The sequence below is a fragment of the Pezoporus flaviventris genome, unplaced genomic scaffold (assembly GCF_033815535.1).
Source record: "Pezoporus flaviventris isolate CSIRO_AGI_PZ_B2104156 unplaced genomic scaffold, CSIRO_AGI_Pfla_v1 ptg000002l, whole genome shotgun sequence".
NCBI lineage: Eukaryota > Metazoa > Chordata > Aves > Psittaciformes > Psittacidae > Pezoporus > Pezoporus flaviventris.
The window spans coordinates 82,025,211-82,039,862 of NW_026892550.1; the positions used below are offsets into that span (position 1 = coordinate 82,025,211).

Below are 14,652 nucleotides of genomic sequence, written 5' to 3' on the forward strand. Positions count from 1 at the left end.
GGACAATCAGTACTGAAGCTGGTGGTACTGGTGCATAGGACAGAGGTGCAGAGTAAGAGAGCCAGCTGAAGGAGGAATGCACTGACCTCTAGGGTCCCTTGGTGAAGCATATGATCATCAAGTGAAGATCAAGCAATAATGATGCCAAACTGGAGATTTTACAAGCACACCAGCAGGCAGCAGGCATTGACAGACTTAATGGGATCAGTAAATTATATCACTCCTTGGATTTTTGCAATGAAAAACCAAAGAACCTTGGTTCTCCTCAGAGCATATGCTCATGAGGCAATAAATCCGAGACACAGCAGTTCCCAGGGTCAGTTTTAGAGCTCACAGAGTAACTCCTTGGCCTCAAAAGAGAGCCCTCTGACCTGGACATTTCTGATCACAACTTAACAAAAGGAGGTGCCTCTCTCTTCCCAACAGACAAGAAGGACAGATTTTTGTCTGCCTTGTAAAGGAAGTCAGACAAAGGCAGGAGGGTCCCAAGGCAGGGTGAAATGCTGATCCTCAAAGGTTCTGATCAGCAGGTGAAACTCCTTCAGTGCTCACATGGATGGATGCCTCTCAGAACCCCACAGGAATTCAGAGTGCTGCATTCTTCTCTGCCCAGTTCTTCCCCAAGGCTTATCAGACACTGGGGAGAGGAATCACTTATAGGCATAACGATCCCACAGCCAGAGCAGAGTTTGAAGCCTGAGGGCTTCTGCACTGCTTCTGTGTTAAGTACCTTCAGCTTTGAATAACAAAAGGCAATCTCTGGAAAGATCAAAAAGGAAAACAAAAAGAACCAGTGTTAGAACTATTTATTAACTAACTCAGTAACTAGTTACAGGTTGTTAGATATAATAAAAAGGAAGAAAGATGGGTGCTCAAGTGGGAAACAAATACCTTGGGGGAAGCCAACTCAGTCAATCAGTGGAAGGGGTGGGTTGGGTAATGTTGGTGTGGGGTGAGAGGCCTGGCAAGATGCAGGCTGCTGGCTATTGCTTTGAAGTGTTCTGCTAAGGGAGATTTTGGTTCATGAATGCTGGGTGCATAGCCAGTGAATACTGATCTGACCTGGAAAGAACGTGCAGGGAGGGATGTTGATGGCCACACAGATGAAATGAAGTGTGAGAACCACTGCTGCACTCTCTGCTCTTGCCATATGCTGCCTCCATGTGCACTTTGACTCTTAAGGCTTGTTTTTTTCTCTTTGTTTTGTGTTTTATTCTGTGTGACCTTAACAGCCAACTGCAGTGCATGCCCAACAACAAGCCACTTCGGATGTGACAAAATGAAGATCAAGCCATAGCAGTTTTTGTCTCAGGAGGGGTGAACACAGCCTGCTGGATGGTCCAGAACATACCTAGAGCCCAACTTTCACCTAGTGAACTAACTTGGTAAGACAGCAAGGGCTTTGATTGGCCTGTGATGGCATCACATTTCTCCCATCAATTATCTTCACTTGCATCTAACCATGCTTCAATATGTGTTTGTCAGCTGTCATCCACACACTTCTTTCTTTCTACAACTTCTATTTGATGGTGAGGCTCTTTCTGAAGAGAAGCAGATCAACCCTTGGGAGCTGGAGACAATTAACTTATGAAAGACCCAAATACATCTTCTGTATTCTGAAAGAGTAAAAAGGAATGAGACTTACTGTTCTCCACATGCAGACTGGAAGAGGATCATTACTTACTATTCATTTCTGGATCCTTGAAGAACAAGTGAAGCCAGCTTAATGCTGCATTGTTCATTCCTAGTGCCCATCAACAGAAAGCATGCTCTAATTCGTAGCCATAAGGAAACACAACAGTATTGCTGTGGCCATAAGCTCTTCCGATTGTTATGGGGCTATAGAGAGGACCTTAGGGTATTACAGTGATGACGAGCACTGTGGGGAAGAAGCTGGAGTTATTGTCCTGCTGATGATGGGGAAATAGGACACATGCCTCTATTATGGCACAAATCCATATGAAAAAAAGCCTTTATGCGCCTTGCTGCTCATTGAAAAATATGCTTAGTGTGAGAGAAGGGAGTCCCTTCTGAGGCAAAAAATACCTAGCATGGGGTTGCCTTGAAGCAAACAAGCTTTGAAAATTCATTACTTAAATCAAGTCCCACACATTACAAGTTTCTGGGGACAATGGGTAACCCGAAGTTTTAACAGATGGGTCCTAAAAAAATCCCTTTGGGATTCATTTGGAAAAGGTCTTCCCTCTCCTTTTCTCTAAAAAACTACTACACTGGTTGAGGCAGAAGGAAACCGAGGAAGGATGGAAGGTAAAATGAGAGAAAAATTCAAAATACAGGTGACTGAGAGCAGAGGCTGAGATGACACACCAGATTATCGTAGAGATTTAGCAGCTGGCCAGGAGTGCCCCAGCTCTCTGGGGCTAAAAGGCTCCAAGAAAATACTTTGAGAACTTCTCCAGTATTCTCCCTTGGACTAAAGATTGGCTTCTGAACATGGCAGATGTGTTAGGAGACGGCCTGCAAGACCAACTGTGCTGGAACAGAAATCCTGCACTGATGGTTTGGAATGCAAGCCCCGAAAGTGAGGGCAAAGGTTTCACATGGAGAGAACTTCAACCCTGCCCCACTCTCTCCATCATTCTTTTGTCTTCTTCCTTCAAAGGAGAAGATGTTTTAGCTTCCCTTCTCAATTTCTTTCTTCATCTTTGCTTTCTTCCTCCTCTCCGGAGCACTTGGTTTGCAACATCAAGGACTTAAAAATACAGCTGTCCATTTCATATTTCAAACTCTGACACTGGCATGATGACATCATTGCAGTCTCCAAGACTGACCTCTCTATTCATCCTTTTAAGTTTAGCCATCTCTTCCTCCCTGTCAATGTTTTGCATAACTCCCTCTCCCCAGATATTCCATCTATTTGTCTTTCATCCATCTGCCCTAACAATAACAGTACAACTTTCAGTCTCTCTTCCACCATTTTCAGTTCTTATTCTCCACCACATTTATGGAATAGCACTTCCAGAATGTGCGACCAACTTTTCTTTGGATTCTTCTTTAAAGATTCATTTTATCCATCTGAGAATCAAAGACATTTACTTAGCTTTATTTATAGTTGAACTCTATAATTTTATTCCACTGTGCTTCTCATTAATCTCTGAATGACCGTGTTATTTTACTGCTGTAATCTCATCCTTCCTTTCCCAACACCTGCCAGCTGCCTCATTTTCACTTTTTACCCTTTAAAAGGCTCACCTTGTATGGCTTGGCTATTATTATAATAAATATTAATATTAGATTCAAGATGAGAAATGCAGCCACTTCATCTCCCTTGCCCCCTCACGGTATCTCCTGTGCTGATGATACTGGGTCGATTCCAGAGGCCATCCACCAATCTCCATGATGTATGCAAGGCAGCACTTGTTAAAAGTCAGACTGTAAATAATGCTGATCTTGTTGATATTCACTTGGCATTCATGAATATGATTCTGAGTTAGTGAAGTGCTTTGTGGCTGGGCCATTGAAACAGTTGTTATAATCAAGGTCACCAGCACAACTGCCAGATTCAGCTGGTTAAAGCCTTTTCTGAAAAGTGGTGGTCCTCAGGTCTGCTGTGACTGAGCTTAGGCTGGCTGCCCCAGATGTTGTGGCACGGACTGAAGCATTGAATTCATTCAGGTTGTCTTAGTACCTTGGCTTAGCTATTCCCACAGCCCGGTTCACCACAGTATCCTTGAGACTGAAAGGCTGGCACAGGTTTGCCAACTATCCCAGTTGACCTGCCGTTTCATCCCTTAGACCAAGCCAACATACAACAGTTCTTAAAGGACACAACTCACATGTTGACAGCAGAAAGGCAATTTTAGGATGTTTAGTCTTTTAACAGAGGCCACTTTTAACAGAACATGAGACCTAGGGTAACACCCCACAGTAACCTGTAAAGATACAATCTGCACAGAATATAGGACAAGGGTGGACAGAAGTGACAAAGCAGAAGGAAGAAGAGAAATACCCAGAGCTATTAAATACGTTCTCAGAAATGGGCATTTTGTGCAATGGGTTAGAAGATTTCAGACTATCCCTTATCTCTTTCTGATGAAAGCTCAAATAAGTGATTACAGAACAAGCATTAGAAAATCAGCAGAATAGAGGCAGTATTCTTGATTGGCAATTCAAGAAGCAGGGAATATAGCTCTTCAGATGCCGCACTGGGAGTATTTCTCAATGCCACCACTAAGGCTATGAAAGGAATAATTAAAACAATTGCAGGGGAGGGAAGAGGAGTTAAGGAATATCCTCTTATTATCCACATTAGAACAAACAGGCACAAATTACAAGCCAAAGACTCCAAGATTAGTTTACAGATCCAGAGAGAGCTTAAGATGGGTGCAAAACAGATGATCCACCCGGGAAAAAAATTCCAATGCATTAAGGGAAGAAATAACACGGAAAAAAATAATTGAGGTTCCTAAGGAAGCAAACGCTGTCTATGGTGCCACAGAAGTCAATTAGATAGTTTTCAGCTACAGTGAAGGACCAGCCTCTTGGGGTTTAAAAAGAGAAAGAATCTCATGGGGCACAGGCAGAAGCAGAAGTGTTGTGTTTGTTCCTCACTTTCTGGCACCTTTGTTCATGTTGAAAAACTAAAAGTTAAAACATGTTACAAGAAAAAAGTAATTATAATGTTTTCCAAGAGACAATAACCTTGTATGAAATGCCTCCCAATGAGAAATACGATACAGTCATTGAAACATTTTATGCCATCACATTACATGTGATCACATCACAGTGCAGTAACAGAGCAGTGAAGAATGAGTTTCACCCAGAGAAATGCTGAACAACAGGAGCTTTTCTGGATTATTTTAGTTGAGTGTACACATCCATGTCACACCATCACTTCTTACTTAAAAACAGCTGCAGAAGGCTCCTGCTGCGGCTGCTGCCGTTAGCTGAAGCTCTGATCTTCCTGTCTTGATACAAGTCATCAAGTTGCATTTCCTGCTGGAATTAAAGTGGCAGCCCCTAGGGACTATGCAGCTGCCCAATTTATATCAGAGAGGATCTGAAGCAAGCAGCAGTCTTTTTTCCAAACGTTTTATTTTTTTTTAAATTTATTTTTATAACCCCCATATTCTATTAAGAGTTTTCCCCTCCCCACTTTCCAGGCATTTGTGTTTTGAAACAATTAAAAGAAAACATAGACATCAAGGCCTGTGCACAAAAGCTAGAAGCAGGGAAAAAGTATGGGTAAACTCACTGGCATCAAATCAAATGCTCCCTGCCTATAACATAAAACTGAGAGATCAAACAAAAAGTGTCAAGGACATCAGTTACTACATCATTAACAGTTAGATAGTATAGTTGTTGTGTAAATACTATGAGGGGTATTTATAAAACAACAAAAGCTGCAGATCATGGCACAAAAGTATTTTGGGTCAGAGCAGAAAGAGGAGAGCAACAGGGAAACTGTCCTGGACAAGGGCTCAAACCACCCAGTGCCAGGCAGAGACAACTACAGGGTCATCACTACACATGTTAGAAGCCAGAAATACAAACTACTGTCTTTTCTGTTCTGTACTTCTACAGTGCTTAACATAGCAAGAACCAGGTCAACAAAGAGTGTTCCTAACAACTATGATAGGTTATGACAAATAAGAGTTTGGAGAAGATCGTGTGGCATCCCATTAAGTAGTCTCTGCAGTTAAACACAGATATCCATAGCTCAAAGAAAGTCTTCAAGTTACCAGACACTCAACACCCTCTAACCATCAAGCAGGGTAAAAAACAATCTCTCTCTCATGTACAGGATTCTTAAAAGTGTCTGTCATAAAGGATATTGAAAACAAGGCAAAGTTGCTCTATTTCAACACCAAATACCACAGAACTCTAGAAAAGTATTAATCTCTTTTTAAAAAAAAAAAAAGGAATAAAAAGGAAATCAAACTAGAGTATGATAAATTGTGCTTTAGAAGGGCTCTCATCTAGGTTCCACTTCTAAAATTACTTGAGAGCACATTATAATTAGCAAAGGTATGTGACAGTTTTATACCCCTCTATGATGCATGATTAAAGCCAGGCAGCCCAGCTCCGCCACAAGTTCTGCATGCCGTCAAAACAGATGTGACAAGAGCTACAAGCTGCTCCCAGACAGACTGTGAGAAAGCATAGGCAGATAACATTTTGGCCATCAAAGAGGTAAGACACAATACAAAACTAATTAAACCTTAAAACCCCTTGGAGAGGTAAGCTATGTTTTATATGAAGTTACATGAAGCATCTTGTGCTTGAGCTGTAGCTCTCCAAGAACAAGGATGAGAGAACAAGCTCCTACCTTCCCCTCTGAGATGCAACAGGGAGCAAAGTTTACAGCCTAAAGATTAACAGCTCACAGCCTTTGCATGAGAAAGTGGGGCAAAATAACTGGAGAAATCACTGCTGTAATGCTGCTGTGATGATCTGTGACACTGCTGACTCCTCCAACCCGAGACAGATACCTGCTATCTCTCTGCAACAGAAAAATATGGAGTCCTGGCTCATTGTGAAAAGCCAAATCTAAACTCCACGCAAATTCTGCCTCTTACATTTATATTTGCATGTCTTTGCTGAGCACTCATAAAAGTAATTATGGGCTCAACTCCTTAACACTAACAGAAGACAAACTACATACAGTAAGGAAGCTGTGCATCTGCTAAGGACTGACTATGTGTCTTGGGCTCAGGTTAGAGGGAACAAAGATGTTGGAAATAAACATGAAAGGAACAAGGAGAATTTCAGGCTTTGAAAACACACATTCATTTTGGATAAATATTTTGTAGCTGGTCTGTAAGCAGATACACTGAGAAGTGTATCCAAGCCATCACTTTCATTCTCATTTATCTTCAGATTTTTGTATTTAGACTACATCTTAGTGCTTCTTCCTTTATGACATCCTTCTGCATACAGCATCTTTCCCTCTGTTTCCAGGTAGCCTCCCCCCATTGCTTCCTCTGCAAAGCTTCAGAGCCCACATCCCTAACATAACCCAATGGCTCCAGGCAGTTTTCCTGATATATTCCTTCAGGATAAGCAATTAAACTCTCTGCTGAAGTTTAGGAGAAGTTCAGAATGTGGAATTAATGAAATCTATCAAAGACAAACCTTCCACTGCTTCTACAAGTTTGAGCTGGTTATGGTGAATAAAACATATAAGCATCTATGGTTATGCCTATGCATCAGCCGAAGACTCTGCACAACAAGGGAATCTTAGCGATCAGGACTGCTAAACACCTCTTTTAAGCTACTGCAACTGTTGCCAAGCTGTCTTCATCTCCACAAATATGCTTTGCTATTAACATGGTTCACAGGAGAACAAATAAAACATACTGCAACAAGCCTTTTATCACTGGGAGCATATTGCACTGCATGAGTGGCAATTCTCTGAAGAATGATGTTCTACAGATATCTTAGTTTGGGAGTGTATTTTGGTGGACAGTAACAAAGTGTCTCTGGATGCTGAAACATCCAGAGAAGGTGTCAAACCACTTTCCAACATCCTGCAACTGAACTGATTCCAATACTCCTCTTATTTCTAAGAAAATAATTGCAATTGTCCCTCTGCAAAGGAGCAGGATCTTTCATGCAAATGAGGTGTCTGCAGAGCAGCAAGTCTTATTCTATGCAATATATGTAAAATGTTGAAAACTTGTGATTATTTACAGACTTAAGTGTGATATCACTGACTTGACCAAAAAGAGTGCAGAACATAACAGCAGATGTGAACGTTCACTGTGTGCACCAGTCCTACAGCACAGCATCAAACACGTTTGCACCAGATCTGGACAAAGAAGTTTGCTTGACAACCGGTCTGTAAAATTAAAACCTCGACCCAAGAAGAGCTGGAATTCCCTTCCACTTGGTGAAGCATCTGGCCTGATTGCTGGTGGCTGCCGATCACTGCCATGTCATCACTCTGAAGCCGTGAAACATCCCTGCAACAGTGTTAATTAGCTCCCCTTGCAAAGAGCTTAAGCCACAGAGCGAGGCTACTCACGTGATGTCTCTGCGCTGATAGCAACCTTGAAGCAGGCAGGCGATCAGGTCGCTGATAAACTCCACATCATCCCTGTGAAGAGCAGCTTCCAGTTCCTAATGTGCAGAAAAGAGAGAAAAAAAACAATTCCAACCATCAAACTAATTCCTTAAAATTTACTGCTAGCTGATCAGGACCAAAAAGACCCAAGCAGCCCCAAGTACATGTACAGCAGCAGAGCATATCCTAGGTAAGCCAACCTTACCCATCATTAAAAATACTGCTACTACTACCTCTCCATTGCAAGAGTTTATGAGAAGACCTTGAAAGGCTTTTACTGAATGTCACTCTCCAGCCATAAGACTAATGCTTTTGTCTGGACACTCTAAAATAGGGTTCAGTGAGGTTGAGATACTATAGCCTAATAAGAAAGCCATGATTTCTCCTATGTTCAGTTGATGGGCAGGAATCAACAGTTTCATTCTCCGGCTTTGCTTTCCATTTGCTAAGGCCGGTGAGTTCATTTAAAAGATGTGCTCAGAAAGCGTGGCCCTAAAAGCCACTTACGCAGAGAAGTAGCAGTTTCAGATGGGTAGCCAGAAATGGCTAAAAGCCAGCAAGAAAAAGCCTCAAAATAAACCAGGCATTTTGATTATTTCACTTATTTTTCTTCGTTTTGGTTTGGTTTTCCTCTACTAAGAGAGAAAGAAAGGGATAGCAGGGTTATCAGATCTTATGACCCAACACCTCAACCCTTGATGAAGGGGTGGGAAGTATCACAGCTTACTTCAGCACAATGCAGTTCACATCAATGTGTGATGCAGGAACTGATCCACGAAAAGGATAAACTTTTGAAATGTAGTTATTACAAATTTCACATGTTCTGAGCAATAACTGTTTTTCAGCTAGCAATGTCAAGCTGCTTTCAAAATATTACTAGGCTAAATTACGGTTCTATATATATGCCAGAAAATCATTCACAGTAAGAAAAATCCACTTCCTATAACGCTTATTATGAGTAGTAAACAGCACTTAACAAGATTTAATATGGCTAAACAGCATAAGCCTAAGAAGCTATTCTTTTTAGCTTGCAGAGTAAATAATGGATTGAATACAAATTCCTGCCTGAATGTTACTCAACAGACTGTTACACAAATGGCTACACTAATGGCTACAGAATAAAGGTTAATGGCCAGAGAATAAAGGATAAACGTCTTGGCACATACCCAGTAAAGAAGAGAAAGTGCTTCTTTATTAGACCACAGTAACTGCAGTAATAAAATTATTGATAACAGATTGCAGATTAAATGCCGCTTGTAGTTATTTATTGGAAATATATTAATGGCATATTTTCATTATCAACACTGCTGTTACTTACCTCCTGTGCAGCATCCAAAGTGCTTCACAAGTAGAAGCTTGACACCTGCACTGTGAAGTACCTTATATATATATGTGTGTGTGTGTGTGTATATATACACACACACATATATATATAAAACTACATATATATAACATAGCAAGAACCAGGTCAACGTGTATATATACACGTGGAAACTCAAGGCAAGGAAAGGGCAATGGGCAGCCAAAGCCTAACAGCACTCCTGCTGCGGAGCTAACACCACAAAAAGGAGAACCTGCAGATGAAGCACTCCATAGACAGATAAGAAAAGCCTCACGCTCGCAGGCCCTTTTTCTCATGGGTGACTTCAACCACCCTGACCTCTGTTGGAAGGACGGTACGGCCCGGCACAAGCAATCCAGGAGGTTCCTCGATTGTGTGGAAGACAACTTCCTTCTGCAAGTAACAGAGGAGCCGACAAGGAGAGGTGCCGAGCTTGACCTCGTGTTCACCAACAGGGAAGGGCTGGTTGGAAATGTGACTCTCCAGGGCAGCCTTGGATACACCGATCATGAGATGCTCGAATTTGAGATCCTCAGGACAGTGAGAAGAGCGTGCAGCAAGCTCACTGCCCTGGACTTCAGGAGAGCAGACTTTGGCCTCTTCAGGAACCTGCTTAGGAAGGTTCCATGGGATACAGCCCTAGAGGGCAGAGGGGCCCAAGACTCTTGGTTGATATTCAAGGATCACCTGCTACAAGCTCAGGAGTGTTGCATCCCAACCAGAATGAAGTGCAGCAGGAGGGCCAGGAGACCTCCTTGGATGGATAATGAGCTCCTGAGGAAAATTCAAATGAAAAAAGAGGCTTATAATAAGCGGAAGCAAGGACAGGCGGCCTGGGAAGAGTACAGGGATGTTGTCCGGGAAGCTAGGGACCAGGTTAGGAAAGCTAAGGACCAGTTAGAATTAAACTTAGCTAGAGGTATTAAAGATAACAGGAAGGAATTCTACAAGTACACAGAAAATAAAAAACAGACTAGGGAGAATGTAGGCCCCCTCAGGAAGCTCTCAGGAGAACTGGCTACACAGGATTTGGAGAAGGCTGAGGTTCTGAATGACTTCTTTGCCTCGGTCTTCACTGGTAAAGGCTCTGACCAAACCACCCAAGTCTTGGAAGGCAGATGCAGGGGCTGTGAGAATGAAGACCCTGCGCCCACTGTAGGACAGGAACTGGTTTGAGACCATGTTAAAAATCTGAACGTGCACAAGTCCATGGGTCCTGATGAGATCCATCCGCGGGTCCTGAAGGAGATGGCAAATGAAGTTGCGAAGCCCCTGGCCATCATATTTGAGAAATCATGGCGGTCAGGTGAAGTTCCCAATGACTGGAAAAAGGGAAATATAACCCCCATTTTCAAGAAGGGGAAAATGGATGACCCAGGGAATTACAGACCAGTCAGTCTCACCTCTGTGCCTGGCAAAATCTGGTAGCAGATTCTCCTGGAAGGCATGCTAAGGCACATGAAAATCAACAAGGTGCTTGGTGACAGCCAGCATGGCTTCACTAAGGGGAAATCCTGCCTGACCAATTTGGTGGCCTTCTATGATGGGGCTATGGAACTGATGGACAGGGGTAGAGCAGTTGATGTCATCTACCTGGACTTGTGTAAAGCGTTCGACACTGTCCCACACGACATCCTTGTCTCTAAATTGGAGAGACATCAATTTGATGGATGGACCACTCGGTGGATAAAGAACTGGCTGGATGGCTGCACACAAAGAGTTGCGGTCAATGGCCCAATGTCCAGCTGGAGACCAGTAACGAGTGGTGTCCCTCAGGGATCTGTGTTGGGATTAGTCTCGTTCAACATCTTCGTCACTGACATGGACAGAGGGATTGAGTGCGCCCTCAGCAAGTTTGCCGATGACACCAAGCTGTGTGGGTCAGTTGATACCCTGGAGGGAAGGAATGCCATCCAGAGGGACCTCAACACGCTTGTGAGGTGGGCTGATGCCAACCTCATGAAGTTTAACCATGACAAGTGCAAGGTCCTACACCTGGGTCAGAGCAACCCCAGGCACAGCTACAGGTTGGGCAGAGAAAAGATTCAGAGCAGCCCTGCAGAGAAGGACTTGGGGGTGTTGGTCGATGAGAAAATGAACATGAGCCGGCTTCAGTGTGCTCTTGCAGCCCAGAAAGCCAACCGTATCCTGGGCTGCATCAAAAGGAGCATGGCCAGCAGGTCGAAGGAGGTGATCCTGCCCCTTTACTCTGCTCTCCTGAGACCTCACCTGGAGTATTGTGTCCAGTTCTGGTGTCCTCAACATAAAAAGGACATGGAACTGTTGGAACAAGTCCAGAGGAGGGCCACGAGGATGATCAAGGGACTGGAACATCTCCCTTATGACGACAGGCTGAGGAAGTTGGGGCTGTTCAGCCTGGAGAAGAGAAGGCTGTGTGGAGACCTCATAGCAGCCTTCCAGTATCTGAAGGGGGCCTATAGGGATGCTGGAGAGGGACTCTTCATTAGAGACTGGAGTGATAGGACAAGGGGTAATGGGTTGAAACTTAAACAGGGGAAGTTTAGGTTGGATATAAGGAAGAAGTTCTTTCCTGTTAGGGTGGTGAGGTACTGGAACGGATTGCCCAGGGAGGTTGTGAATGCTCCATCCTTGGCAGTGTTCAAGACCAGGTTGGACGAGACCCTGGGTGATATGATTTAGCGTAAGGTGTCCCTGCCCACGGCAGGGGGGTTGGAACTAGATGATCTTAAGGTCCTTTACAACCCTAACTATTCTATGATTCTATGATTCTATGAAATCTCTGTCCTGGCCTTTAGATGACTACCCTGCTTAACGACTAACACAAAAACTGCTGTTGCTGCTAGCCATTCCTTGGATAGAGTCATATTATTGTTGTATAAATATTAATCATACTTTATAACTAGCAATTACTGAGTAAATTCACTCAGCACTGAGTATTTTAGAGGTGTTGACTTATTTTATTTGGAAATTACTTTAGTGGGCATCTGCCTTTTAACAAAATACACCTGAGGAGGGGGGAACCAAAACCCAAAGTATGCAATGTGCTAAAACATCCCAGATGTGTTACCACAGTAAACTCACAGCTTGTGAAAAATGACACGTTAAGACCCAAAGTAAAGGGTGGGGGAAAGTAAGGCTCCAGGATGCTCCCGCTCTCCCCCCCCCCTTCAGCCTTATCCACATACACTTGTGCACTAAAGCTGTCAGTCAGCAGCCTGTCTTTGCTAGGATGGGACAGCCTTTTGTATGAAGAAATATTTAAATTGCTTCCCGTGAGCCTTTTCAGCCAGCTGTTTGACTTAACACTCCTTAAGCAGCGGCCACAACCAGCTCAGATAGCCCCTATCTGCAGCCATTGTTTTCCAGGCCCAGGAGTGACCTTTACATTTTTGGAGCCACTGGGTCATCCTGGGGGACATTCCTCGGGCACCAGGAAAGGTGCTGTTTCCTGGGCAGGGACCACCAGCCTTCTCCAAAACACCTGGATGTGTATTTTCCCCCCCCTGCCCCTCACTTGCTGCCTTTTGTCTCCCAGGTGGGTGCTCCTTGTCCTTGCATTCAGCATGTGTAGCACTGATTTGCGTACCCAACCTGGTGGATCTTGCAGCCACTGGCTAACAGGGGCACCGGGCACACAGACCAGTGCGGGGCTGGGTGCAGAGTCAGGTTAAGGGGATGCTTGCACAAGTCAGGATTAATCCACAGAGACACATCGCTAGGCTAATGAAGCATCTTTAGCAGGCCTGAGGCTGAAAGGCACCTCTGCAGAAAGGTGCTTGCTGTGCTCCCCAATGCCATGGGTGCTGTCTGGAGCCCACTCTGATTTCTACTGATAGCACACTGGGTACCAGTCCATTATGGTAAAGGCACAGTCCAAGTATTACCATGACCACTGGAAAAAAAAAAAAAAAAGGTACTGACATTGTCCTGTAAAGTTTTTGTCTACTGTTTTCTGTTGCTGCTTGTGATAGGGCAAGATCAGTGAGGGGTGCTTTAATTTCCGAGAACTAGATCCATTGGCCCTGTTTAACTGAATACTATCCCACCGGATTTTCCAGCTTCCTCCCCCGAACCACCTAAATCCTGGACTTTTTCCACACACCCAGGATGCTGTGGGAATGCAGGGAACCAGGAGGATGCGATGCAAATCTTAACATCTTAGGACTGTAAACAAAATGTTAGGATCCCTTTGGGTTTTCACCTAAGGCTTCAGCCCACATGTCCCAGGAGAAATAAACCTTGTTTTTCCAGCCCTCCCCTCCAACAAAGGCCAGCCAGCAAAGTGTCACAGTGCTTGGGTGGCACATCTGAGCTGAAGTAATGCCAGGGACTCCCAAGAGAAAGAAACCATTAAACCCCCCCTGGACCTCAGGGCAAACCCTGCCCTGGGCACCCGTCCCCACAGCCTCGCCAGGGCAAACAGCGAGCGGCTGGGCTCCCTCCCAGCCACCATCCTCCCAGCCACCATCCTCCCCACGCCTCCAACCCTTTTGTTTTTCCCCTTTTCTCTTTGAGCACTGAGCTGTGAGCACAGAAATCTGAACCTTGCCAAAACGCTTTGGGGACGGCACAGAAAGGAAAGAGAAGAGGCAGCAAATCAGCAGAGGAGAGGGGGGGGATGACGACCACATCTCCTCCTCCTGTAGCTGTAGAGAGCAACAGACAGCAGAAAAGCAGGATTCTCCCCCTCTCCAGCTGGCGTCACACCTCATTAGGGAAAAGCCTGTTTAACGTCTTTCCCTCCCCCCAGCCCGGGACTAAATCCCCCCTGAGTCAGGCAAGGGCTGTCGGGAAGAGGCGGCCGCAGGAGCAAGGGTGACCACCTCTCCCTGAAGGAGCACTGGCCAGCAGCAGGCGGGAGGGCAGTGCTAACCCAATCCCTCCCTGCTCCTCGGTGTGCTGGCAGAGAAGGGAACGCTGCCCCGTGCCAGGCAGGTATGGTTAACCCCACACCAGAGTGCTGCTGGCCAAGGGCTGAGGCTGAAACAAATGCTGCTCCCCCAAATGTATTAAACTCCAACGTCACTTGTGTTTTGTTGCGGTTGATAACTTTGGTCTGCTCTTGACACCATGCAAGTGACCCAAGCCCCATGATGCCCAAAATATATTGCTTCTTGATATCTGCAAAGATTTGAGAGGAAAGGCAGTTGGCTTCCTGGGTAAAAGTAAAGAAACGAGTCCAAAGCTGTGACAGCAGTGACACCACTGCCATCAATACCAGCACACGCAGTGGATTTTTGAGCTCTGTAAAGCAGCTGGTCAGATTCCAGCTCCTGGCAAGCTGTCTGCATGGAAGACGGTA

General features: G+C 44.6%; 1 protein-coding gene across 4 annotated transcripts in view; it reads right to left on the minus strand.

The window, feature by feature from the left end:
- LOC133264780 (chromatin remodeling regulator CECR2) overlaps nucleotides 1–14,652 on the minus strand; it is a 106,051-nt gene that overhangs the window by 44,741 nt on the left and 46,658 nt on the right. For 3 of the 4 annotated variants that reach the window (XM_061444718.1, XM_061444720.1, XM_061444717.1), the window contains exon 2: nucleotides 7,988–8,082. In XM_061444718.1, coding sequence (XP_061300702.1) covers nucleotides 7,988–8,082 — 95 coding nt within the window. Of the gene's footprint in view, nucleotides 1–7,987; nucleotides 8,083–13,894; nucleotides 14,019–14,652 lie in introns of those variants that run through there. The other variant, XM_061444719.1, reaches the window with a different exon arrangement.